The sequence below is a fragment of the Mandrillus leucophaeus genome, unplaced genomic scaffold (genome assembly GCF_000951045.1).
Source record: "Mandrillus leucophaeus isolate KB7577 unplaced genomic scaffold, Mleu.le_1.0 Scaffold249, whole genome shotgun sequence".
In the NCBI taxonomy this organism is placed as follows: Eukaryota; Metazoa; Chordata; class Mammalia; order Primates; family Cercopithecidae; genus Mandrillus; species Mandrillus leucophaeus.
Window position 1 is genome coordinate 82,032 of NW_012102576.1, and position 23,571 is coordinate 105,602.

Genomic DNA, 23,571 nt, shown 5'->3' on the forward strand with positions numbered 1-23,571 from the left:
TTTTTGTATTTTTAGTAGAGATGGGGTTTTGCCATGTTGGCCAGGCTGGTCTCAAACTCCTGACCTCAGGTGACCTGCTTGCCTCGGCCTCCCAAAGTTCTGGGATTACAGGTGTGAGCTACTGCACCTGGCCTTTTATTTTCTTTACAGAGACAGGATTTTACTCTGTCACCTAAGCTGGAATACAGTGGTGTGGTCATGGCTCACTGCAGCCTCAACCTCCCCAGCTCAAGTGATCCTCTCACCTAGGCCTCCCAGAGTAGCTGGGACTATAGGATCATTTCACCACCATGCCTGGCTAATTCAATTGGCAGAGAAGGGGTCTTGCTATGTGTCCCAGGCTGCTCTCCAACTCCTGGGTTGAAGCGATTCTCCTGCCTCACCCTCCCAAAGTACTGGGATTACAAGAATGAGTCACCTCACCTTTAACTCATTTAATCCTCACCCCCAACTCTATGGGATGTCAGTCACTCATAGGTGAAATCCTTGCAACTCAAAGTTTGATCTTCGTATGTATGAGTTAGCTCATGCTGCTTGACAAATTATTGTAAAACTTAAGTGTCTTAAAAGGACAAACATTTATTATCAAACAGATTCTACGGGTCATTAATCTGGGTGCAGCTTAGCTGGGTACTTCTGGCTCAAGGTATCTCATGAGGTTGCACTCAAGCTGTCAGTGAGGGCTGTGGTTTCATCTGAAGACTTGACTAGGAGAGGATTGATTTTTCAAGCTCACCCCAAAGTCTCTGATCCTCACAGCCTGCTAGACTGAAGGACACAGTTCTTGACCTCAGCTGTTGGCTAGGGGCCTCACTCAGTATCTCATCACATGAATCTCTCCGCTGGGCTGCGTCCTCACACAACAGCCATCTTCCCCAGAGCAAGCAGTTTGAGAAAAGGGGTGCACCCAAGATGGAAGCTGCAGTCTTTTTGTAACCTAATCTCAGAAGAGTCATTACTTTCGCCCTGTTCTATTTAACAGAAGTGAGTCGCTCAATCCAGCCCACACTCAATGGGATGCAAATATCAGGACGCAAGGATCTCTGAGGGTCCTTAGAGGTTACTTACCACACCGGACTAGCCTCTCTGGTGTCACCTGGGAGCTTGTTAGAAATGCAGGATGTAGGCTCCACCCCAGGTCTGTGGCAGCAGAGTTTGCACTGTAGCAAGATCCCCATTAAAGTTTCAGAAATGCTGATCCAAATGGGAACGGACCCAGCTGGTACCTCTGGCAATAGGGCTAATGGCTTCCCTTCTCCTTCTTTCTCTCAGGTCACATTAACTTTACTATTAGTACAAAGATTCTGGACAGCAATGAACCATGTGGGGGCCAGAAGGGGTTTGTTCCCCAAAAGGGCTGGAGTGACACGCTCATCAAGCCAGTTCTCGTCAAAGTGAGTTTGCTTCAGAGGTCGAGACAGCAACCAACTGAGGGATGCTCAACATCTCCTCTTGCTGCGAGTTTGTCTCTCACAGCAACCGTACTCCAGTCCAATTGGGCAGCTTCAACTTTCTCCTTCCCTGGCCCCTTGAACATTTGCCTAATCCACACCCATGGCCTATGAAAGCACCTAAAACCTGGCACATCATAGGCACTCAATGAATGTTAGTTTCCCTGATTAAAATGTCTGTCTTCATCAATAGCTGCCTTTTTTGTCCCGTCATGAAGCCCATTGTCAATCTTGCCCCTTAGAAGTTGCCTAATTGTGTCTTTGGCTCTAGCGCTTGCCTAGAAAGAACTTTACAGAAAGGGCCCATCCTTGGTTGACACGGAGTTCTTCTGAGCTTCAATGAGAAGCCCTTCTCTGCAGTTCTGAGGGAAGCCCTGGGGACACAGCGGGGGGCCTCCCTTCCCTTTCCTTTAGTACCATCTCTCCTGACGTTCATCTTTGTTGTTTTTATCTGTGTCTCTCTTCATGCCAGCCTGAAGGAGTCCTTGTGGAGAAGACACACAGCTCATTGCTGTGCCCAAAAGGTAGGTGGACTCAGAGCAGGATTGGTGGTGAGAATTCCCTTAGAGGGCAGGAGATTTTCTTTTCTTTTCTTTTTTTTTTCTTTTTTGAAATGGAGTCTCGCTCCATCCTCCAGGCTGGATTGCGGTAGCGCGATCTCAGCTCATTGTAACCTCTGCCTCCCAGGTTCAAGTAATTCTCTTGCCTCAGTCTCCTGAGTAGCTGGGACTATAGGTGCATGCCACCATGCCTGGCTAATTTTTGTATTTTTAGTAGAGACAGGGTTTCACCATGTTGGCCAGGCTGGTCTCGAACTCCTGACCTTGTGAGCCACCCACCTTGGCCTCCCAAAGTGCTGGGATTGCAGGCGTGAGCCAGCGCATCTGGCAGCAGGAGATTTTCATAGACAAAAGGAGGAATGCACAGGACCATAAGGAACAGGAGAGTCTGGGGTGCCATTCCTCATGGGGCTGATTAACTGGGAGGCAGGAGGAAGAAGAGAAAGGGTGCAGCACGATGATGACTCTCTGTGGAATTTATTTTCAGCAAGATCACTATGAATAGTACCCAGTGCTTTCTGCATCCCAGAGAAAGCACCGAGCACACAAATCCCTGGATTATAGCAAGTTCTACAATTTTGGCTTCAGAACCCCTGCCATTTCCCATCTTCTACTGTGTCACCTTTTTTTCTGCCTCTCACAGGAGAGGTGGCATCTGAATCTGTCTCCCTGGAGCTCCCAGTGGACGTTGTTCCTGACTCGACCAAGGCTTATGTTACAGTTCTGGGTAAGCAGTTAGAGATTCTTGGCTCAGAAACGAAAAGGAGAATGGAGGCTGCAAAGGTGTGGGGTGGGGCGGGACATGCGGACCTATCTGGAGAATGTGACTAATGACAAGTGATTGAAGGAAAAAGAGCGTATTTTATATAGGAGGGAAATACAGTGTAGGCAACAATACAGATGGGATTCGACTTGTATTCTAGTTAAAAATGGAAAGGAAGCCAGGCGTAGTGGCTCACGCCTGTAATCCCAGCACTTTGGGAGGCCGAGGCGGGCAGATCACGAGGTTGGGAGATCGAGACCATCCTTGCTAACACGATGAAACCCTGTCTCTACTAAAATTACAAAAAAAAAATTAGCCAGGCCTGGTGGCGGGCGCCTGTAGTCCCAGCTACTTGGGAGGCTGAGGCAGGAGAATGGCGTGAACCCGGGAGGCAGAGCTTGCAGTGAGCCGAGATCACACCACTGCACTCCAGCCTGGGTGACAGGGCAAGACTCCATCTCAAAAAAAAAAAAAAAAGAAAGGAGTCAAGGTAGGAAGAAGTTAAGGTCACTGAAGCTTGATATGTATTTAGGTTTAGACAGTCTATAAATCGGGTGAAGGGAAGACAAAATATTTGCAGCAGCCGTTTTTAAAAATGAGGAATTTGGGTATAGTTTAGGGAAGATACAACCATGTTTACAATAGGCAGCACACTTACTGTTTTGGGCAAGGGAGGAAGTGGATTGAAAAGCATGAACTTAAAAATCATATCTAACCTGTCATTTAGTAGCCGTGTGACCCTGAACAAGTTAGTGAACAGTTCTGGACCTTCTTTCCTCTTCTGTAAAACAGTAACAATAACCTACCTCTCAGACTGCTGTAAAGATTAAGTGCAATATTAAAGTTCCCAGCACAAAATCTAGCATGTAGTAGCAGCCCTGTGAATGTTAGACTCTTTCTTTACTCCCTCGCCCTCTGTTGAGATCCTTTGCAGTCACAACGTCTCTGTTTTGTCTATTTTATTCATCAGTCTGACATAGCGCTTGTCTTGTTCTATTAGAGTTCAGTGTCTATGTCTGTCTTCCACACTGTACTGGGGTCTCCTGAAGAGCAAGGGCCACATCTTTTTCTTTTCTGTTCCTAGTACAGTTCCTGCAACATAGTTGACATTCAGGACACATTTACAGATTTGAATGGAGCTCGTTGGCTACAGTGCAGATGTTAATGAGTCACGTATGTCAGGCTCACTGGCTTGGGAAGCATAGGAAGGGGTCAGTGACAACTTGGAGAAGACTGTCAGGACTGTGTTTTAGAGAAACTTGGTGATTTGGAGGGTGAGGAACGTATGTGCAGTGGTAGAGGAACTTAGAGATTGAGCCTAAGTGATACAAGTTTTGTCACCTCACTCATCAGTTCAGTGACATGTCTTCTTAAAAGCCCTGAACTCTCTCAGACAGCCTATGCACCTCTCTGTGTCCTCTAGCACCTCCTACATATCCAGTATGATATTGTAGTCCTGTATGAAAATTGTCTATAATGAATAAAAATTATAATGTGTTGTAATGGTTTGCTCCTCTGTGAGTTCTCTGAGGGTAGAGACAGTTTGATTTACTGTTGTCTTCCCAGGGCACAGAGTAGGTACTTACTAAATGATAGCTAATACATGTTTGTTAAGTGAATGATGATAACTCTTAGAGGGTTCCTTCTTCTCTGTACCCCCACCTTCTCTCTCTCCTTTTGGATCCCAGGAGACATTATGGGCACAGCCCTGCAGAACCTAGATGGTCTGGTGCAGATGCCCAGTGGCTGTGGCGAGCAGAACATGGTGTTGTTTGCTCCTATCATCTATGTCTTGCAGTACCTGGAGAAGGCAGGGCTGCTGACGGAGGAAATCAGGTCTCGGGCAGTGGGTTTCCTGGAGATAGGTAAGTTGGTTCAATCTTTCTTTCTTGGACACTCTCCTGCACTAGGCCCTATGACAGATTGATAAGATACAGGGAATTCCAGCCCCTGAAGTGTCCCATATCCTTGAAAAGCACGGGGGTGTTTTTTGAAGTTGTCACTGTGATCTAAAACCACATTTGGCTCCCCAGGGTACCAGAAGGAGCTGACGTACAAACACAGCAATGGCTCATACAGTGCCTTTGGGGAGCGAGATGGAAATGGAAACACATGGTAATATCGCCCAATTCCCAATGAGTTGTGTACTCCAGCGCATAATTCCTGAGCCCTCTGGAACTATTCCAATACCTCTCCCCTTAACCCCATTCCTTCTTGCACTCAGTCTTCTACCTCTTTAATACTGCTTATTTCACCCTCATGGATGGTCAAGTCCCTCGATCTTCTCCCTGAGCTTGTGCCTCCCCTGTTCTTGTCCTCACTGGGGCCCGTTCATGCCTCTGTTTTCTAGGCCTGCTGTGGCATATGTTCCCTCAGCTCCCCTTCTGGAAGTATGCACCCAAATACATGAAAAAATGATAGCACCCTCACCTGGAAATTCACCTTCATGCCACATTTTCCTCTTTACCCATGTAGGCTGACAGCCTTTGTCACGAAATGCTTTGGCCAAGCTCGGAAATTCATCTTCATTGATCCCAAGAACATCCAGGATGCTCTCAAGTGGATGGCAGGAAACCAGCTCCTCAGCGGCTGCTATGCCAATGTGGGAACTCTCCTTCACACAGCTATGAAGGTGCGGATCTGTCCAGGGGCCTGCAGCCGGCCACTGTCTCAAAGGACCTCACACCTCTGACCGAGCAGAAGCAAAAGAGCACTGGCCTGGGAATCAGTTTTCTTCTGGTTTCCACTGTGGCTCTGAGTGCCCATGGTCAAAATGCTTAGCTGGTCTGGGCCTCAGTTTTCATGTCTGTAGAATGAGAATACAGATGAAGGCTGGGTGCGGTGGCTCATGCCTGTAATCCCAGCACTTTGGGAGGCCAAGGTGGGCAGATCGTTAGGGCCCGGGAGTTTGAGACCACCCTGGGCAACGTGGTGAAACCCCATCTTTACAAAAAACAACTATGAAAAATTAGTCAGGCATGTTAGTGCATGCCTGTAGTCCCAGTTACTTGGGTGGTTGAGGTGGGAGGATCACTTGAACCCAGGGGGTCAAGCCTGCAGTGAGCTGTGATTGTACCACTGCACCCAGCCTGGGTGATAGAATGAGACCCTGCCTCAAAAAATAAATAAATAAAAAATAAAGGGAGGGGGAGAGAGAGAGAGAGAGAGAGAGAGAAAGAGAACGTGGACTGGAGCATGGTTCTCAAAGCATAGTTCCCAGATCAGGAGCATCAGCATCACCTGGGAACTTGTTGGACATGCAGATTCTGACTCCCAGCGCACAGCTACTGAATGATGAACTCTGGGAGGGTGGGCCAGAAATTTGTGTTTTAACAAGCCGTCCGGATGATTCTGATACACACTGAAATTTGAGACTACTGCACTAAAAGATCTCTGGGCCTCTTACTATGTCACCAAATGCATATGGGAAAGCCATTTCCTGTGGTGAGGACTAGTAGGCAGCCCAACGTCTTTTGTAAGAGGTTTACTCTGCTGAGCACTGTTCTAGGCACGTGGTTTATTTGACATTATTTAATGTTTACAACAAATTAGTGAGCTAGGTATTGGAATGTCATTATTAATCCCATTTTACAGATGAAGAAACTAAAGGATGGAGACTAAGTGAATTGCCCAAGGTGCATGCTAATAAGTGTCAGGACTGAGATTTGAACCACGGCAGTTGCACTCCAGAGGCACTGCTCTCTTCTGTTCACTATTGCCTGTACCTGTCCCAAACAGGGTGAGGCGTAGATCCTGCAGGAAAACTCGTTCAATTCAGAACACACTGAGTGCAAGAAAGACTTGTATAAACTTTTCTAGAGAAGTCACTTACGTTGCTATTCCAGGGCAAGGATTAAAAATCTTGAATGTTAAAAAAAAAATCTCTTTATAGGATTCATTAGACTTCCTCTGCAGGATCTTACTAGTCTCCCCTAAGTTCTCATCTTCATCTTCTCTTATACACTGTATGAAATATACCTGCGGGCTGGGCGCGGTGGCTCACGCCTGTAATCCCAGCACTCTGGGAGGCTGAGGCGGGTGGATCATGAGGTCAGGAGTTCGAGACCAGCCTGACCAACATGGTGAAACACTGTCTCTACTAAAATAAAGGACTTGACTAGAACAAGATCCCAGAGGTATTCTTCCTTCTTTCCTTTCTTTTTTTGAGACAGAGTCTCGCTCTGTTGCACAGGCTGGAGTGTAATTGCAAAATCCCAGCTCACTGCAACCTCCACCTCCTGGGTTCAAGTGATCCTCAGGCTCCTGAGCAGCTAGGACTATAGGCACGTGATACCACGCCCGGCTAATTTTTGTATTTTCAGTAGAGATGGGGTTTCACCATGTTGGCCAGGCTGGTCTTGAACTCCTGACCTCAAGTGATCCACCCGCCTTGACCTCCCAAAGTGCTGGGATTACAGGCATGACCCACACGCACCCAGCCTCTTCCTATTTTCTTACAAGAGGAGGCCAGTCCATTGAGAAATCCATCCTCTGTGTAGCCAAGATTCGTGGTTTGGCACATGAACTCCAGAATTAAATGTCCTGGGTTCAAATTCTAGTCCTGCTGCAGATGAGCCATGTAACCGTGAGCAAGCTATTTAATCTTTTTATTTATTTATTTATTTGTTTGTTTATTTATTTTTGAGACAGTCTTGCTCTGTTGGCCAGGCTGGAGTACAGTGGAGCAATCTCGGCTCACTGCAGCCTCCGTCTCCCAGGCTCGAGCAATTCTCCTGCCTCATCCTCCTGAGCAGCTGGGATTACAGGCATGTGTTACCACGCCTGGCTAATTTTTGTATTTTTAGTAGAGACGTGGTTTCACCATGTTGGCCAGGCTGGTCTTGAACTCCTGAACTCAGGTAATCTGCCCGCCTCAGCCTCCCAAAGTGCTGGGATTACAGGTGTGAGCCACCGCACCCGGCTGAATCTTATTTATTTATTTATTTATTTATTTATTTATTTATTTATTTGAGACAGGGTCTCACTCTGTCACCCAGGCTGAAGTGCAGTGGCATGATCATGGCTCACTGCAGCCTTGACCTCCCCAGGCTCAGATGATCCTCCTACTTTAGTTTCCTGAATAGCTGGGACCACGGATCCGCATGCCACCACATCTGGCTAATTTTTGTACATTTTGTAGAGATGGGGTTTCACTGTATTGCCCAGGTTGGCCTCAAACTCCTGAGCTCAAGGGATCCTCCCCACCACCTTGGCCTCAAGCTGGGATAATAGGCATGAGCCACCATGCCTGGCCACAAGCTATTTAATCTTGTTAAGTGTTTGTTTTCTTATCTATAGAATGAGGATAATAATTTGATTTGATATTTTTTAAAATTTGCTTTGATATTTCTGGGAAAGGCAATAAGCAGGGAAGGTCTCACCTAATCTCCCCTGGAGAAGGGCTGGGCATTGTCCTGCTTGACGGGAGCTGCATGTGAGGAGGCTCAGATGCAGTGATGCGGCAGATTCTCTCCTTATTCCTCCCTTCTTTAAACCTCTTATGCTTCTTAACTCCTCTCGGGTTTCTTCAACACCCACTCAGCTGAAGTCCACGTGCTGCCTCCTGCAGGCTGTTTAAGGCTCTGCAGTTACTGAAGTCCAGCCTGTTCCCTCTTGGTGTGTCCTGGAGGCTTGAGCTGCAGAAAGTCTGTGGAAAGAAGAGCTTTTTTTATTTTTTTTTTTCTTTTTAAAAATAATTCATCTGTTCAGAGGGGATGTCGTTTTGCAATCTGCACATAATTCTTGCAGCTGCTGTCTGCTGCCCTGACTCACTGTCTCCCTGCTTGTCTCTAGGGTGGTGTTGATGATGAGGTCTCCTTGACTGCATATGTTACAGCTGCATTGCTGGAGATGGGAAAGGATGTAGATGTAAGTTCTCCTGGCTCCTCCTCTTGATACCCTCCTTCTCAGGCCTATTCCTAGAGACACTGACCCATCTTTGTCCCTAGTCACCCTTTTAAGGTCAAGAAGGATACGATGATTTCCTGATTACTTCCCATTTTTTAAGGAATGCCTTATAAATTATGGTCTTCTTCTTCACTTTTTAGGACCCAATGGTGAGCCAGGGTCTACAGTGTCTCAAGAATTCGGCCACCTCCACCACCAGCCTCTACACACAGGCCCTGTTGGCTTACATTTTCTCCCTGGCTGGGGAAATGGACATCAGAGACATTCTCCTTAGACAGTTAGATCAACAGGCTATCATCTCAGGTATGTTGGTCCTGTTAAGAGTTGTTTGAAATTGTGAACGTAAGCTGTGAGTTATCTATAATCTCCTTAGTATCCTCTCTCCTACACATGAACTCTAGGATTCATTTTAGTAACAGTTGTTAAGTCATAAGATTATTGTTGGGAAGTTTGTGAGAAACACATGCAAGTGCTCACAGGGCATTTTTATACTTTTTTTTCTTTTTCTGAGACCGAGTTTCTCTCTTGTTGCCCAGGCTGGATTGCAATAGCGTGATCTCGGCTCACTGCAACCTCTGCCTCCCAGTTCAACCAATTCTCCTGCCTCAGCCTCCCGAGTAGCTGGGATTACAGGCGTGTGCCATCATGCCCAGCTGATTTTTGTATTTTTAGTAGAGAAGGGGTTTCACCATGTTGACCAGGCTGGACTCGAATTCTTGACCTCAGGTGACCTGCCCATGGGATTACAGGCATGAGCCACCACCAGTGGCCACATTTTTATACTTCTAATATGAAGAGAAACTACACTGAAGAAGCTAGTCAGAAAGTATATTGTCATTGTGGAATTACCCTTTTGGAGATCTTTGAAAGTTCTTTGACGTAGGACCACTTTAAATATTTTTTAAATTTTTATTTTACTTTTTATTTTTTTGAGACGGTGCCTTGCTCTGTTGCCCAGGCTGGAGTGCAGTGGTGCAATCTTGGCTCACTGCAACCTCTGCCTCCTGGATTCAAGTGATTCTCCTGCCTCAGCTTCTCAAGTAGCTGGGACTACAGGTGCCTGCCACCACACTGGCTAATTTTTGTATTTTTGTATTTTTAGTAGAAATGGAGTTTCACAATGTTGGCCAGGCTGGTCTCAGAATCCTGACCTCAAGTGATCTACCCTTCTTGGCCTCCCAAAGTGCTGAATTATAAGCGTGAGCCATTGCACCTGGCCTGGACCACTTTAAATGTATTTAGAATACTATTTGAAGTTATGGCAGATCTTGTAATGCATTTCATTTATCTGACTGTGTATTTAAAATTATTCTTCCAGGCAGAAATGCAGTCTCAGCCTTCATTTATATGAGTGTCATGGCTGAACTGTCCTCTCATAGGGGGTGGGGTAGCTTTTCCTCTTGTGTGTAAGAAGCTCTAGTCATGAAATGTGTGTCTGAGACAAGGGGACCTGTTCCACCGTATATTGATTTATTGTGATTATCTCTTTTCCATTATCTTATATTGCAAGCTCACATGTTTCCTGTTACATTCTTCCAATTAGATTGCCTTTCTGTGGTTGCTTATTATCTCTAAAATTCTGTTTAATTAGTCTTCTAACTTATACCCTTCTCATTTCCATTTGTTATTTTATTTTTTCTTCAAGTTATCCGTTAACTGTCATCTTGGCTGTCACAGAGGTTTCTTTTGGTCTCATGTCCTTTTTTTTTTTTTTTTTTGAGACGGAGTCTGGCTCTGTCACCCAGGCTAGAGTGCAGTGGCGTGATCTCAGCTCACTGCAAGTTCCACCTCCCGGGTTCACGCCATTCTCCTGCCTCAGCCTCCCGAGTAGCTGGGACTACAAGTGCCCGCCATCACTGGACTGCCTTCTAAGCATATTTCATATAGTTGGCCTCATTAGCATTTCTTCATGGTTTCTCAGAATTCTTACATATGCTCTGCCATTTTTGTTCTACCTAAAATGTTGAATCTGGTTTGTTTGTTGTTTGTTTTTTTAGATGGAGTTTCACTCCTGTTGCCCAGGCTGGAGTGCAATGGGGCGATCTTTGCTCACCGCAACCTCCACCTTCTGGGTTCAAGCGATTTTTCTGCCTCAGCCTCCCGAGTAGCTGGGATTAGAGGCGTTCGCCACCACACCCAGTGAATTTTGTATTTTTAGTAGAGATGGGGTTTCTCCATATTGGTCAGGCTGGTCTCGAACTCCCGACCTCAGGTGATCCGCCCACCTTGGCCTCCCAAAGTGCTGGGATTATAGGCGTGAGTCACCACGCCCAGCCTAAATCTTTGATTAAATAAAATAAATCCTGAAAAATTCATAAAACTGTAAGCAAACAAAAATTGCCCCCAAACACAGAGATTCTTGTAAGAAGCTTCTATTTACCTATTTCCATTAACATCAAAACTGATAAAGTAACAAGAGTGGTTTTCATGTAATTGCTGGAGGCAGGAACATTTATTGATGCTTCTAGCTTTACACACACGTGCATACATGCATCCTTGCATTTACATCAAGGTCAATGAATCAGCTACATCTAAGACATTTTTTTCTACTCTGTTTAATTCTCAGTTGGTACTTTCTCTGCTCTAAGATACTGCATTTACAAAGTGAATGTGGGAAAGCCAGTTCCTTCTAAGGACATCCTAGTTATGTTTCTTTTTCCATAGGAGAATCCATTCACTGGAGCCACAAACCTGCTCCATCATCGAATGCCAGCCCTTGGTCTGAGCCTGTGGCTCTAGATGTGGAACTTACAGCATACGCATTGTTGGCCCAGCTTACCAAGCCCAGCCTGACTCAAAAGGAGATAGCCAAGGCCACTAGCATAGTGGCTTGGTTGGCCAAGCAACGGAATGCATATGGGGGCTTCTCTTCTACTCAGGTAAACAGCCTGTTCTCCCACTACCACTTAATAGGTAGAATTAGATCTTGTATGGAGATAGAGGAAAAGGTATTGTCCTTGCCTTCTCGGTCCAGGGTCTTAGAGAGGAAAAGCCTGTGAAAAATATATAGAAGTATTCATAAAATGGGTTATATGAGCACATAAATAGTACCAGATGCATTTAATTTTCTTTTTTTGTTGAGTGTGAAACACTGGGGCCGGGCATGGTGGCTCAAGCCTGTTATCCCAGCACTTTGGGAGGCCGAGGCAGGTGGATCACCTGAGGTCGGGAGTTCGAGAGCAGTCTGACCAACATGGAGAAACCCCATCTCTACTAAAAATACAAAATTAGCCAGGCATGGTGGTGGGTGCCTGTAATCCCAGCTACCTGGGAGGCTGAGGCAGGAGAATCGCTTGAACCTGGGAGGCGGAGGTTGCAGTGAGCCGAGATGGTGCCATTGCACTCCAGCCTGGGCAACAAGAGTTAAAACTCCGTCTCAACAACAAAAACAACAACAATTTTAACTTTGTTTCAGAAAGATTAATTAGCCACTTGGTGTGTGAGATAATTTAGAGGAGAGAAAGGTTGGACTTGAAGAGATCAGGAGATTGTTTTATCCAGGTTAGGGGTAAGGGGAAATTGGGAAATTGAATGAATGGTGTGGCAGTAGGGAAAAAAAAAGAGGGGTAGAATTGTATGATAAACTCAAATCATAAAAAAATTATTTTAGATTATAATGAAGAGAGTAGTCATTAATTTATTCTGAAAATATTATTAAATATCTACCATGTCCAAATCGCTTTGATGAGGCTACAGAAGTAACTAAGAAAATATATTTCTTGTCCTCATGAAGATTATAATCTGATTTGTTGAAATTGGCCAGTTTCACTGAAGATATAACATGTAAATCAGACCTGAAAGAATGAACATCTTTTAATAGATTGCATGTTTGGTAAAAATGTTAAAGGCACCAAGTTTAACTGTGGTAATGACCTAATTGAAACTTTAAAAAATTATATGGTACTATGCCTCCCTGTTTCAGGGAAATGCTTGGCCAAAGATTAGAAAAGACTCCTTTCTTCTTGTTCAGTCCTAAAAAATTATAATATATACTAATATTTTTGGAAAGCAGTAGATGAAATGTTTACAACTCGCAGTGACAGGTATATGTCAGAATCATTTTTTCAATGAAATCCTTGGCTATCACAAGAGGTCATATATATTACTCACACTGGTTTTTCAGCTGACAGTGAGGTCCCTTTCTTTGAATTGTCCCCATATGTTCAAGCAGTAAAAAATCTCCCTGGCTCCAGTCCACAAAGGGTAAACAAAAATTGTTTGTAGATGGCCAAGCTGCACAGATAGAACTTCTTCACGGCTTCACCAGGGTGGGTGATCTGTCTTCCTGTTTTGTAGGACAGTGATAATGTCGAAATAAGAATGTCTTTTTCATTTGTGAGATGAAGAAATAGGGGTTTTTTTTTTTGTAATAGATATTTTACACAGTATCAAGCATGTAGAAATTTTCTTTTTTTTTTTTTTTGAGACGGGGTCTCGCTTGTCCCCCAGGCTGGAGTGCAGTGGCCGGATCTCAGCTCACTGCAAGCTCCGCCTCCCGGGTTTACGCCATTCTCCTGCCTCAGCCTCCGGAGTAGCTGGGACTACAGGCGCCCGCCACCTCACCTGGCTAGTTTTTTGTATTTTTTAGTAGAGATGGGGTTTCACCGTGTTAGCCAGGATGGTCTCGATCTCCTGACCTCGTGATCCGCCCGTCTCGGCCTCCCAAAGTGCTGAGATTACAGGCTTGAGCCAGCGCACCCGGCCTGAAATTTTCATAACATAGAGCGAGATGTGACAATTTTGTTGAACACTTTATTCATTTTTCTTTCCCCTTGTAATTTATATGAATTATGTTTTCAGAATGAAACAGTTCAAACGTTACTGTACCAGGCTCACTTAGTGACAGTTATCTGTCTTATTCCCAGAGAAATAAAAGATTATCACATGGTATCACGGCTAAGAAGCCAGCCTGCAAGGAAGGACTTTCCTAGGTCCCTGATGCTCCTTCCAACTGTGATGTAGAAGATCATCACAAAGTTAAATTACGTCATAGGCTGCAATTTCTAGGGCTGTCATGTTACTACTGTTTCCTCCCCAAATAAGGAAACTGTAAAATATATACTGAACAGTTATCCACTTGCTTCTAGCAATAACTCATTCTGAAGCTGTTTGATTTCTGAATATGAATCGATTAGGTTAACCAAGTAACCTGCGGATGTTCAGTAGTACCTTGTTGATGGTGATTTTCTGTAAAAGTAAGCTACTGTGATTTCTATGTCAGCTTCTCCAGAGGAGGTGGGTATAGTTCTCTAAATACTTAGAGGAGGCATCATCCAAGCCAACTAACAACAACCACGTGTGTGGGTTATAGAGTTGTTCAAGGTTAATTCCAATGACTCACAAAATGGTAAGCATACGTTTGGTTGTTTCCCACAGGATACTGTAGTTGCTCTCCAAGCTCTTGCCAAATATGCCACTACCGCCTACACGCCATCTGAGGAGATCAACCTGGTTGTAAAATCCACTGAGAATTTCCAGCATACATTCAACATACAGTCAGCCAACAGATTGGTATTTCAGCAGAAGCCTCTGCCCAATGTCCCTGGAATGTACACGCTGGAGGCCTCAGGCCAGGGCTGTGTCTATGTACAGGTAAGTAGAGATCTATGAGAATGAATGTACATTGGGAAGGAGAGTCTGAGGGCATCTTCCCCTTAGGCCTTCTCTCTCGCTCTCTGTTTCTCACTTGTAAGAAAAGTAGTTTGAACTGTACAATCTTTAAAGCTCTTTCCAACCCTGATTTGGCTATTTCTTCCTACCAGACGGTGTTGAGATACAATATTCTCCCTCCTAAAAATATGAAGACCTTTAGTCTTAGCGTGGAAATGGGAAAAGCTAGATGTGAGCAACTGACTTCACCTCGATCCTTGACTCTCGCTATTCACACCAGGTGAGGAAAATTGGGGTGCTGGTGGCGGGCAGAGCACCTGGTCTGAGGAGCTGAGGTGGGACACGTGTGTGTGTGTGCGCGTGTGTGTGTGTATGTGTGTTGGGGATGCAGAGTGCACTGAAGTAATAGGCTCACATGTGTTTTCTTCTTCCTGCTCTCAGTTATGTGGGGAGCCGTAGCTCTTCCAATATGGTGATTGTGGAAGTGAAGCTGCTATCTGGGTTCAGTCCCATGGAGGGCACCAGTCAGTTAGTAAGTTACTTCTGTTTTCTTCATTTATCTAGCTGTGAGGGGACCTGACAGTATAATCAAAAAAACTGGTAAAATGGGCATCATGGCATGTGTGTGTATATATACACACACACATATACACATGGCATGTATATACATACATATATATGTATGTATATGTATGTACATTTGTAAGAAAAGTAGTTTTCATATATATATGGCATCCATATACACGGTGTGTGTATATATACATATGTAGGTATATGTACATGTATATATGTGCATATATGTATGTGTGTGTGTATATATGTATATATGTATATATACACATACATACAAACTCATGATTGGATTTAAATGGGCTGCAAGGTTGTAGCAGACACGCAACTTGTAATAGTCTCAGTTCCCTTTTCCTACCTTTTCCACAGTATAGATTGTTTCCTTGATCATGGCAGAGCTTTGGAAGACTACCCTAGGGGATAGCGAAGGCTCTGGCTCTTAGTCTCTGTTTTTCTCCCTCTCTTATGCAGCTTCTCCAGCAACCCCTGGTGAAGAAGGTTGAATTTGGAACTGACACACTTAACATTTACTTGGATGAGGTAGGTATTCAGGAACTAGATCAAAGAGCTGGACTGCTTATGGATCTTCATGACTTCTCTTCTAATCTGTATATATGGGGGTCACACACATGGGGATGAGGGGCCTGGGAGCGAGTCCACACCACGCCATGAGTTCTGCCTCCATGCTGGTATATCATAAAACACCCCGTTGTGCCTCTAGAGAAGCCCTGTCCAACAGACCTATAATGTGAGCCATTTACATTGTTTAAAGAGTTCTGGTAGCCACATTTAAAAAGTAGAGGAACAGATGAAATTAAATTTAATGGTATATTTTATGCAAGCCTATATACCCCAAATATTTCCATTTTACTATACAATTAATATACAGAAATATTAATGAGATATCTACATTCTTTTTTTTTTTTTTTTCTGTACCACACCTTTACAGCACTGTCAGCGCGTCTCAATTCTGTCTGGCCTCATTTCAAGCGCTCAATAGCCACAAGTGACATTGCAACTCTCGAGTATGCTATAGTAGTTAATAGCAGAAGCTCTGAAGCCAGACTGCCTGGGCTGCAATCTTGGTTCTAGCACTGGCTGTGTAACTGGACAAATTGTTGAAAGTTAGCTGTAAAATGTGTGTGGGTAGGGGTCAAAATAGTTATCTCTTAGAGTTCTAGAAAAAACTAAATTATTTAAGACATGTAAAAATATCTAGGACTGTACCTGGTACAGAGTAAGCCCTCATTACTCTATAGCCATTTGTATCATTTTAACATAATGTTAATATTACTTAATATTAATCAGACATCGTATATAACCTTTCATTTTAATAAAGCAAGAAGTTCTCAAGGACTAACAACGTTCTAAAAATTGTTAACAATGCTCCTTTTCATGATATTCCACTCCACACAAGGAACAAAGTTATCCTTATTGTATATAACCAATAGACAGGAATATCCCAAATCGAAAGATGCTGTTGTTAGTAACATCCATTTCCGAACCCCTGCCCAGCCACCAACCCGATCATCTAACTGTGTTTCCTATCTTCCCGGGAACCAGGGTTTTGTTCACGTTGTGTGAGCCGTGTATAGCTTCTTTTGACATAGCTCGGGTTAGCTTATCAGGCACTACCTTGTAATCATGATGTTGCGGTTTAAAACTTTGCCAAGTCTCTGATGCTTTCACACATAACTTATTCAAGTCTTACAGCAACCGACTGAGACTTGGAGAGAGAGTGGCTTGTCCGAGTCATCCCATCTGTCTGTGTCTAGGGTGGGAGCAGAACCTGGGAGTCTGATTTCTATGACACCATGTCCGAGACGGTGATGAACTGCTTGCTCCTCAGTGTGTCCTGCCAAATCTGCCAGTTGGCTTCTAATCTGAAGCATCAGGTCTAATGGTCTAAAAGCCAGTGCTAATGATGGTATCTGTGGTTATTTCCTCTTTTCTGTGTATCTTCTCCCTTGTGGTCTTGATCAATTTCACCAGAGGATGACCTTATTCACATATATAGTCTTCCTTATTCTTTAATGAACTTGTACTATAAATGTCCCTCGAGGTACATGCCATCCCTGTCCCACAATCTCAGACAAGTAGCGTTTTCATTGTCATTCACTTATATTTCTTAATTTGTTGGGAAACACATGAAAGTTTTAAAGCCATCCTTTTGTTCCCGATGTCTAATTTTGTTGCATTATGGTCTGAGAACAGAGTCTTCATGATCCTGATTGCCTGGAATGTGCTGAAGTTTCTTCCATGACCTAATCCGTGATCTGTTTTTGCAAGTGTTCAGTGTGCACTCCAAAAGAACATCTATTTCTTTTCTCTTGGGCCTGGATTCTGATCTAGAAGTCTGAGATCATTATTTCTGTTGTTCATGTGTTTGATAACTCTGCTTATTTTTCTGCTTGATTTAACAGTTTCTGAAAAGCATATGTTAAAATATCCAATTATGATGGAGTTTGTTTCTTTGTTTGTTTAGTATTTTTTGGATAGAGACAGGGTTTCACCATGTTGGCCAGGCTGGTCTTGAACTCCTGACCTCAAGTGATCTGGCCATCTAGGCCTCCCAAAGTGCTGGAGTGATAGGTGTGAGCCACTGCCCCCGGCCTCTAATTGTGATATTTGATTTATCCGTTTATCCATACATTTTTGGCTGTCGTTTCCTGATATATTTGAGACTATGTAATTAGATATATATATTATGAACATATCTTCTTAAATTTTCCTTATATTAGTACATACTATCCTTTCCCCATTACTATATATGTGTATATATTTATATCAAATACTTTTGCCTTAGATTCCTACACCACACATACACACACACACATTTTTTTCCTTGCCTTAGTTGCCATTTAGTCAGATATTAAAACTGCTACTAGCCAGCTTTCTTTTTTTTTTTTTTTTTTTTTGAGATGGAGTCTCGCTTTGTCGCCCAGGCTGGAGTGCAGTGGTGCAATCTCGGCTCACTGCAACCTCCGCCTCCCGGATTCAAGCAATTCTCCTGCCTCAGCCTCCTGAGTAGATGGGATTACAGGCACCTGCCACCACGCCCAGCTAATTTTTGTATTTTTAGTAGAGATGGGGTTTCACCATGTTGGTCAGGCTGGTCTCGAACCCCTGACCTCGTGATCCACCCACCTTGGCCTCCCAAAGTGCTGGGATTACAGGCATGAGCCACCGCGCCCGGCCCTACCCCAGCTTTCTTTTGGTTCATGTTAGTCATTGACTTTAATTCATTATGGTGACCAAATGATAGAAAAGAACAGTGGTTCTAAAAGTTCTTTGTTTCAGGATCCTTTACACTCTTAATCTACTGAGGGCCTCAAACAGCTTTCAGTGAAGTGGGTTTTAACTATTGGTCTTTATCATGTTAGAAATTAAAACTGAGATAATCTTAAAATATTTATTAATTAATTTAAAAACAGTAATAGACTCACTACATCTTAATATAAATAACATTTTTATGAAAATAACTATTTTCTGTCCAGGCATGATGGCTCATGCCTGTAATTCCAGCACTTTGGGAGGCTGAGGAGGGCAGATCACAAGATCAGGAGTTTGAGACCAGCCTGGTCAATATGGTGAAACCCCGTCTCTACTAAAAATACAAAAATTAGCTGGGCGTGGTGGCGCACGCCGGTAGTCCCAGCTACTTGAGAGGCTGAGGCAGAAGAATCGCTTGTACCCAGGAGGCAGAGGTTGTGGCGAGCCGAGATCATGCCACTATACTCTAGCCTGGGCAACAGAGTGAGACTCCATCTCAAAAAAAGAAAAGAAAAAGAAAAAGAAAATAACTATTTTCCAAAACAAAAAAATAAGAATAGTGACATTGTTTTGCATTTTTGCTTTAATATCTGGCTTAATCAAAGAGAATGAAATTTTATATTTATTCCTACGTTCAAACCATTGCAATATTACACATAAAGTAGCCTCTGATAACTCTACTGTGTACTTGTTTATTTTTTAGTTTTTTAAATCTCTTTCCCCAGAAGGAAACAATCTCCTGTATATTTGTAAGAGAATGAGAGTGGAAAAAAAAAGTCTTAATATCATTCTAAAAATAATTCTGACCTCTCAGATACTCTGATGCAATCTCAGGGATCCCTGGAATAGGGGAGGTCTCTTGACCACGCTTTGAGAGGCACTATACCTGAAGAACTTTGGAAATCCCTTCCAATTAGGCGTTAATAGCTCTATACCTAAATTTGAAATTTTTTTTTTTTTTGAGACAGAGTCTCACTCTGTTGCCCAGGCTGGACTTCAGTGGCCCAATCTTGGCTCACTATAATCTCCACCCCTGGGTTTAAATGATCCTCCCACCTCAGCCTCCCAAGTAGCTGGGATTTATTTTCTTGTTATAGTAAAGTAACTTATACAATTGCCTTAGATTCTCCATTTGCTAATTTATTCAACAAATATTTACTGAGCAACCAACATATGCCAGTCACTTTTCTAAGTGATGGAGAAAATAGATATGATACCTGGCCTAAGAGTGCTGATATTCTAGTGGAGAGACAACAATATTCAAGTTCTTTAAAATTACATGTATATGTGTATACACGCACTTTTTTTTTTTTGGTAGTAATAAGTGTTATGCAGCATAAGGGGATAAAGAGTGCTGGTGAGGCAGGCCAGGGATGTGACTGTTTTTAAATAAGGTGTTCAAGGAAAGCCCCTTTGAGGAGGTATCATTTGCTCAGGGACCAGATTGAAGAAAGCAAACCAGTAAGGGGCGTAGAACTGTTGGAGTAAAATGCAAGCCTCTGCTTTCTTTGGCCACTTTGACTAATTTAGTGGAGAAACCATGGGTCAGCGTAGACCATGAACAAAGGGAACCAGTTCACAAGAGGGCCAGAGAGCTGTAAGATCCTAAGAAGAAAGAGCCAGGAAGTCAGCAGGAGGCAATGTCTTAGGGCAGACTGTCATAGGGCAGCAGAGGTAGGTAGAGAGTTTCAGAATTTTTGTTTGTTTGTTTGTTTGTTTTGAGATGCAGTGTCGCTTTATCACCCAGGCTGTAGTGCAGTGGTGCCATCTCAGCTCACTGCAACATCCGCCTCCCAGGTTCAAGCGATTCTCCTGCCTTAGCCTCCTGAGTAGCTGGGATTACAGGTGCCAGCCACCATGCTCGGCTAATTTTTGTATTTTTAGTAGAGATGGGGTTTTACCATGTTGGCCAGGCTGGTCTGGAACTCCTGACCTCTGGTGATTCACCCACCTCGGCCTCCCAAAGTGCGGGGATTAGAGGCGTGAGCCACCGTTCCTGGTGGGGTTTCAGAAAATCTACATGAAGACAGCAAGGGTCGGCCGGGTGCGGTGGCTCAAGCCTGTAATCCCAGCACTTTGGGAGGCCGAGATGGGCGGATCACGAGGTCAGGAGATCGAGACCATCCTGGCTAACACGGTGAAACCCCGTCTCTACTAAAAAATACAAAAAACTAGCCGGGCGAGGTGGCAGGCGCCTGTAGTCCCAGCTACTCGGGAGGCTGAGGCAGGAGAATGGCATAAACCCGGGAGGCGGAGCTTGCAGTGAGCTGAGATCTGGCCACTGCACTCCAGCCTGGGCGACAGAGTGAGACTCCGTCTCAAAGAAAAAAAAAAAAAAAAAAGACAGCAAGGGTCTTTTAACTCCACGTTGCATAGAGTGTAATTTTCATTTTAGTTCTAAGGTATTGTTTCATCTGTCTTCCCCACAGCTCAGTAAGAACACTCAGATTTACACCTTCACCATCAGCCAAAGTGTGCTGGTCACCAACTTGAAACCAGCAACCATCAAGGTCTATGACTACTACCTGCCAGGTGAGAGGGCTGGGCTGAAATGAGAGCTGAGATCTTACCTGCATCTCCCAACCTACTTCTGCCTCATTCTTCATGGCTTCTCTCTTAATTTTACAAATACTCCTTCCCAAGCCAAGTAGCACGTAATTAAATTATCTAATCTCCTAAAATATTTTAATTCAGTTGTGTGCCATTTTTAAGTTGCGTACACTAGAGACATTTGATATGATGTGGTCCTTAGACCAAGAAGAGAACAATGTGAACTATCGTTCTCAAAGGGCTATTTCCATTATTTTTGCTATGATTAATAATTTGTCACAACGTACAAATATTAGTGATTGAAACTTTCTTGTAATTCTGAATATCATAACCTGTAGAGATTCTCTGGAAAGGGCTAAAGCAGTAGCTTTTATGAAGCATTTTCCCTCTGAATATAGGAGACCCTCAAAGTAATTATATGTCTTATTTCATTTTACAGATGAACAGGCAACAATTCAGTATTCTGATCCCTGTGAATGAGGTAAGTCCAGTGGAGAAATGGGTGGAGTTATGGGTTAGGTGGCAGAAGTGAAGAGGAGCCTCTTTCAAGTTACTGTTATTGTCTTTTTTTGAGATAGAGTCTCACTGTGTTGCCCACGCTGGAGTGCAGTGGCGGAGGTTGAGTGGCTCACCTCCCAGGTTCAAGCGATTCTCCTGCCTCAGCCTCCCAAGTTGCGGGATTATAGGTGCCCACCATCACGCCTGGCTAATTTTTGTATTTTTAGTAGAGACAGGGTTTCACCATGTTGACCAGGCTGGTCTTGAACTCCTGACTTCAGGTGATCTGCCTGCCTCGGCCTCCCAAAGTACTGGGATTACAGGCATGAGCCACCACACTCAGCCCTGTTATTGTCTTTTGGAGGCTTATTTTTGATAGAAAGTGAGCTTTCCTTTTTTGTCTTAAACCTTTTTTTTTTTTTGAAAGAGGGTCTGGCTCTGCTGCTCAGGCTGGAGTGCAGTGGTGTGATCTCAGCTCACTGCAGCCTCTGCCTCCCAAGTTCAAGTGATTCTTGTGCCTCAACCTCCTGAGTAGCTGGGATTACAGGCATGTGCCATCACGCCCAGCTAATTTTTTTGTATTTTTAATAGAGATGGGGTTTTGCCATGTTGGCCAGGCTGGTCTCAAACTCCTGGCCTCAGGTGATCTGCCTACTTCAGCCTCCCAAAGTGCTGGGATTACAGGTGTGAGCCACTGTGCCCAGCCTGTCCTAAACTCTTGAAAATAGTTTATGTCAGAAAAAGCTAATCTTGGCATTAAAACAATACTTTTTCTGTCAGATTGAAAATAGATGGACTTTTCCTAATATTTTTACATAATACATCTTTGTTATATGAAAATACTAAGATGAAAGTAAAGGTTACCTGATTCTACTCCTGTGAGATAACACTATTAATAATCCAATTGTGCATTTGTGAGTTATTTTGTATATAGAGGTCAAGTATCCTCTATATATGTACTGAGCTTCTGAGTATCACGATGTCTTTTATTTTTTGTTTGTTTGATTGTTTGCTTTTCAGGACAGAAGCTGGAAAGAGACTCAATTAGTCCTCTATGTCATTACTGGAGGGTGGAACATTCTTCTGTCGCTTGAAGCAGAACTCATTCAATCAAATAATTTAATTTCTCTGACTAGTAAATGGGTAACAGATGAATATGTCTGAACCTCAGCTGTAATACTTTCTAGTACCTTTGCAAGGAGATGGGATAGGAACAAGCACTCAGAGGAGGCGCTGTATGGGCAAGGTCACAGGAGGAAGAAAGGTGGTTTAGCTGTTTTGTGTAGCCATTTAGGGGGCTCTCCAGAGAGGAGACGGTGGTGGAGGGTGAACTAGAGAAGACAAGAATGTCTTCCTAGGCTGGGCACAGTGGCTCATGCCTGTAATCCCAGCACTTTGGGAGTGTGAGGTGGGCAGATCACTTGAGGTTGGGAGTTCAAGATCAGCCTGGCCAACATGGTGAAACCCGTCTCTACTAACAATACAAAAATTAGCCAGGTGTGGTGGCACGGGCCTGTAATCCCAGCCCCTTGGGAGTCTGAGGCAGGAGAATCGCCTCAGCACTGGAGGTGGAAGTTGCAGTGAGCTGAGATTGTGCCACTGCACTCCAGCCCGGACAATGAAGCAAGACCCTGTCTCAAATAATAATAATAATAAGAAGAAGAAGAATAATGTTTTTCTAGAGTTTAAATCTAAGGGAAAATGTGATTTAGGGCTTTGGGAATTGCTAAAAAAATAAAAATGGAAAAGAAAATCTGTGCATTTAGTTCTATACATATTTCTTTGGAAACCAAAAGTTCTTTTAAAGATGATGATCGTCCTTTCCCCCAAAACTCACAATTTGGCTTCTTCCTTAAACCTTTTAACCCAGACTTCTCAAAGAATCATTTTAAAGATGTGAGGACAGGTTAGAATAGAGAATTTTAATTATAAGGCTGCGCTCACCCAGCCCACTACTGCGGGGCAAACAGTGATTGATGACAAGAAAAGTGGCTGGCCAGAATGCGCTCTCCATCTCTCTCGGTTTCTCTTCTGCATGATTCTCCCAGCCTTTCCCCACGTGGGCTATCTATCACTGTGCAAGCACTTCCTCGGAGCAATGCTTTTGTTTTGGAAACAGGTTTGGAGGCAAAGGGATAAGGGAAGTAAGATGAATGATGTTTAACAGAAAAGATTCTCTAGGCAATTACACCCTTTTATCCTGGGTCTCCACTGGATCAATTACGCTCCCCTTGATTGTAAATTCTGACTGAAAAGTCAGGGAAAATAAGCACATTCTACAAAAACAAAAAAATGACAGATGGGACCTACTTAAACTAAAGAGCTTCTGCACAGCAAAAGAAGCTATCAACAGAGTAAACAGCCTAAAGAATAGGAGAAAATATTAACA

At 43.7% G+C, this 23,571-nt stretch overlaps 1 protein-coding gene across 1 annotated transcript in view; it reads left to right on the top strand.

Moving 5' to 3' along the window:
- A2ML1 (alpha-2-macroglobulin-like 1) overlaps positions 1-22,931 on the top strand; it is an 82,379-nt gene extending 59,448 nt beyond the window's left edge. The window contains exons 19-34 of the mRNA XM_011983397.1: positions 1,273-1,394; positions 1,924-1,975; positions 2,655-2,738; positions 4,463-4,639; positions 4,808-4,889; positions 5,250-5,406; positions 8,568-8,642; positions 8,822-8,984; positions 11,346-11,560; positions 14,058-14,273; positions 14,444-14,571; positions 14,733-14,823; positions 15,333-15,401; positions 20,564-20,666; positions 21,124-21,165; positions 22,203-22,931. Coding sequence (XP_011838787.1) covers positions 1,273-1,394; positions 1,924-1,975; positions 2,655-2,738; positions 4,463-4,639; positions 4,808-4,889; positions 5,250-5,406; positions 8,568-8,642; positions 8,822-8,984; positions 11,346-11,560; positions 14,058-14,273; positions 14,444-14,571; positions 14,733-14,823; positions 15,333-15,401; positions 20,564-20,666; positions 21,124-21,164 — 1,775 coding nt within the window. The 3' untranslated portion in view covers position 21,165; positions 22,203-22,931. The remainder of the gene's footprint in view (positions 1-1,272; positions 1,395-1,923; positions 1,976-2,654; positions 2,739-4,462; positions 4,640-4,807; positions 4,890-5,249; positions 5,407-8,567; positions 8,643-8,821; positions 8,985-11,345; positions 11,561-14,057; positions 14,274-14,443; positions 14,572-14,732; positions 14,824-15,332; positions 15,402-20,563; positions 20,667-21,123; positions 21,166-22,202) is intronic.
- The last annotated feature ends 640 nt before the right edge of the window (positions 22,932-23,571 follow it).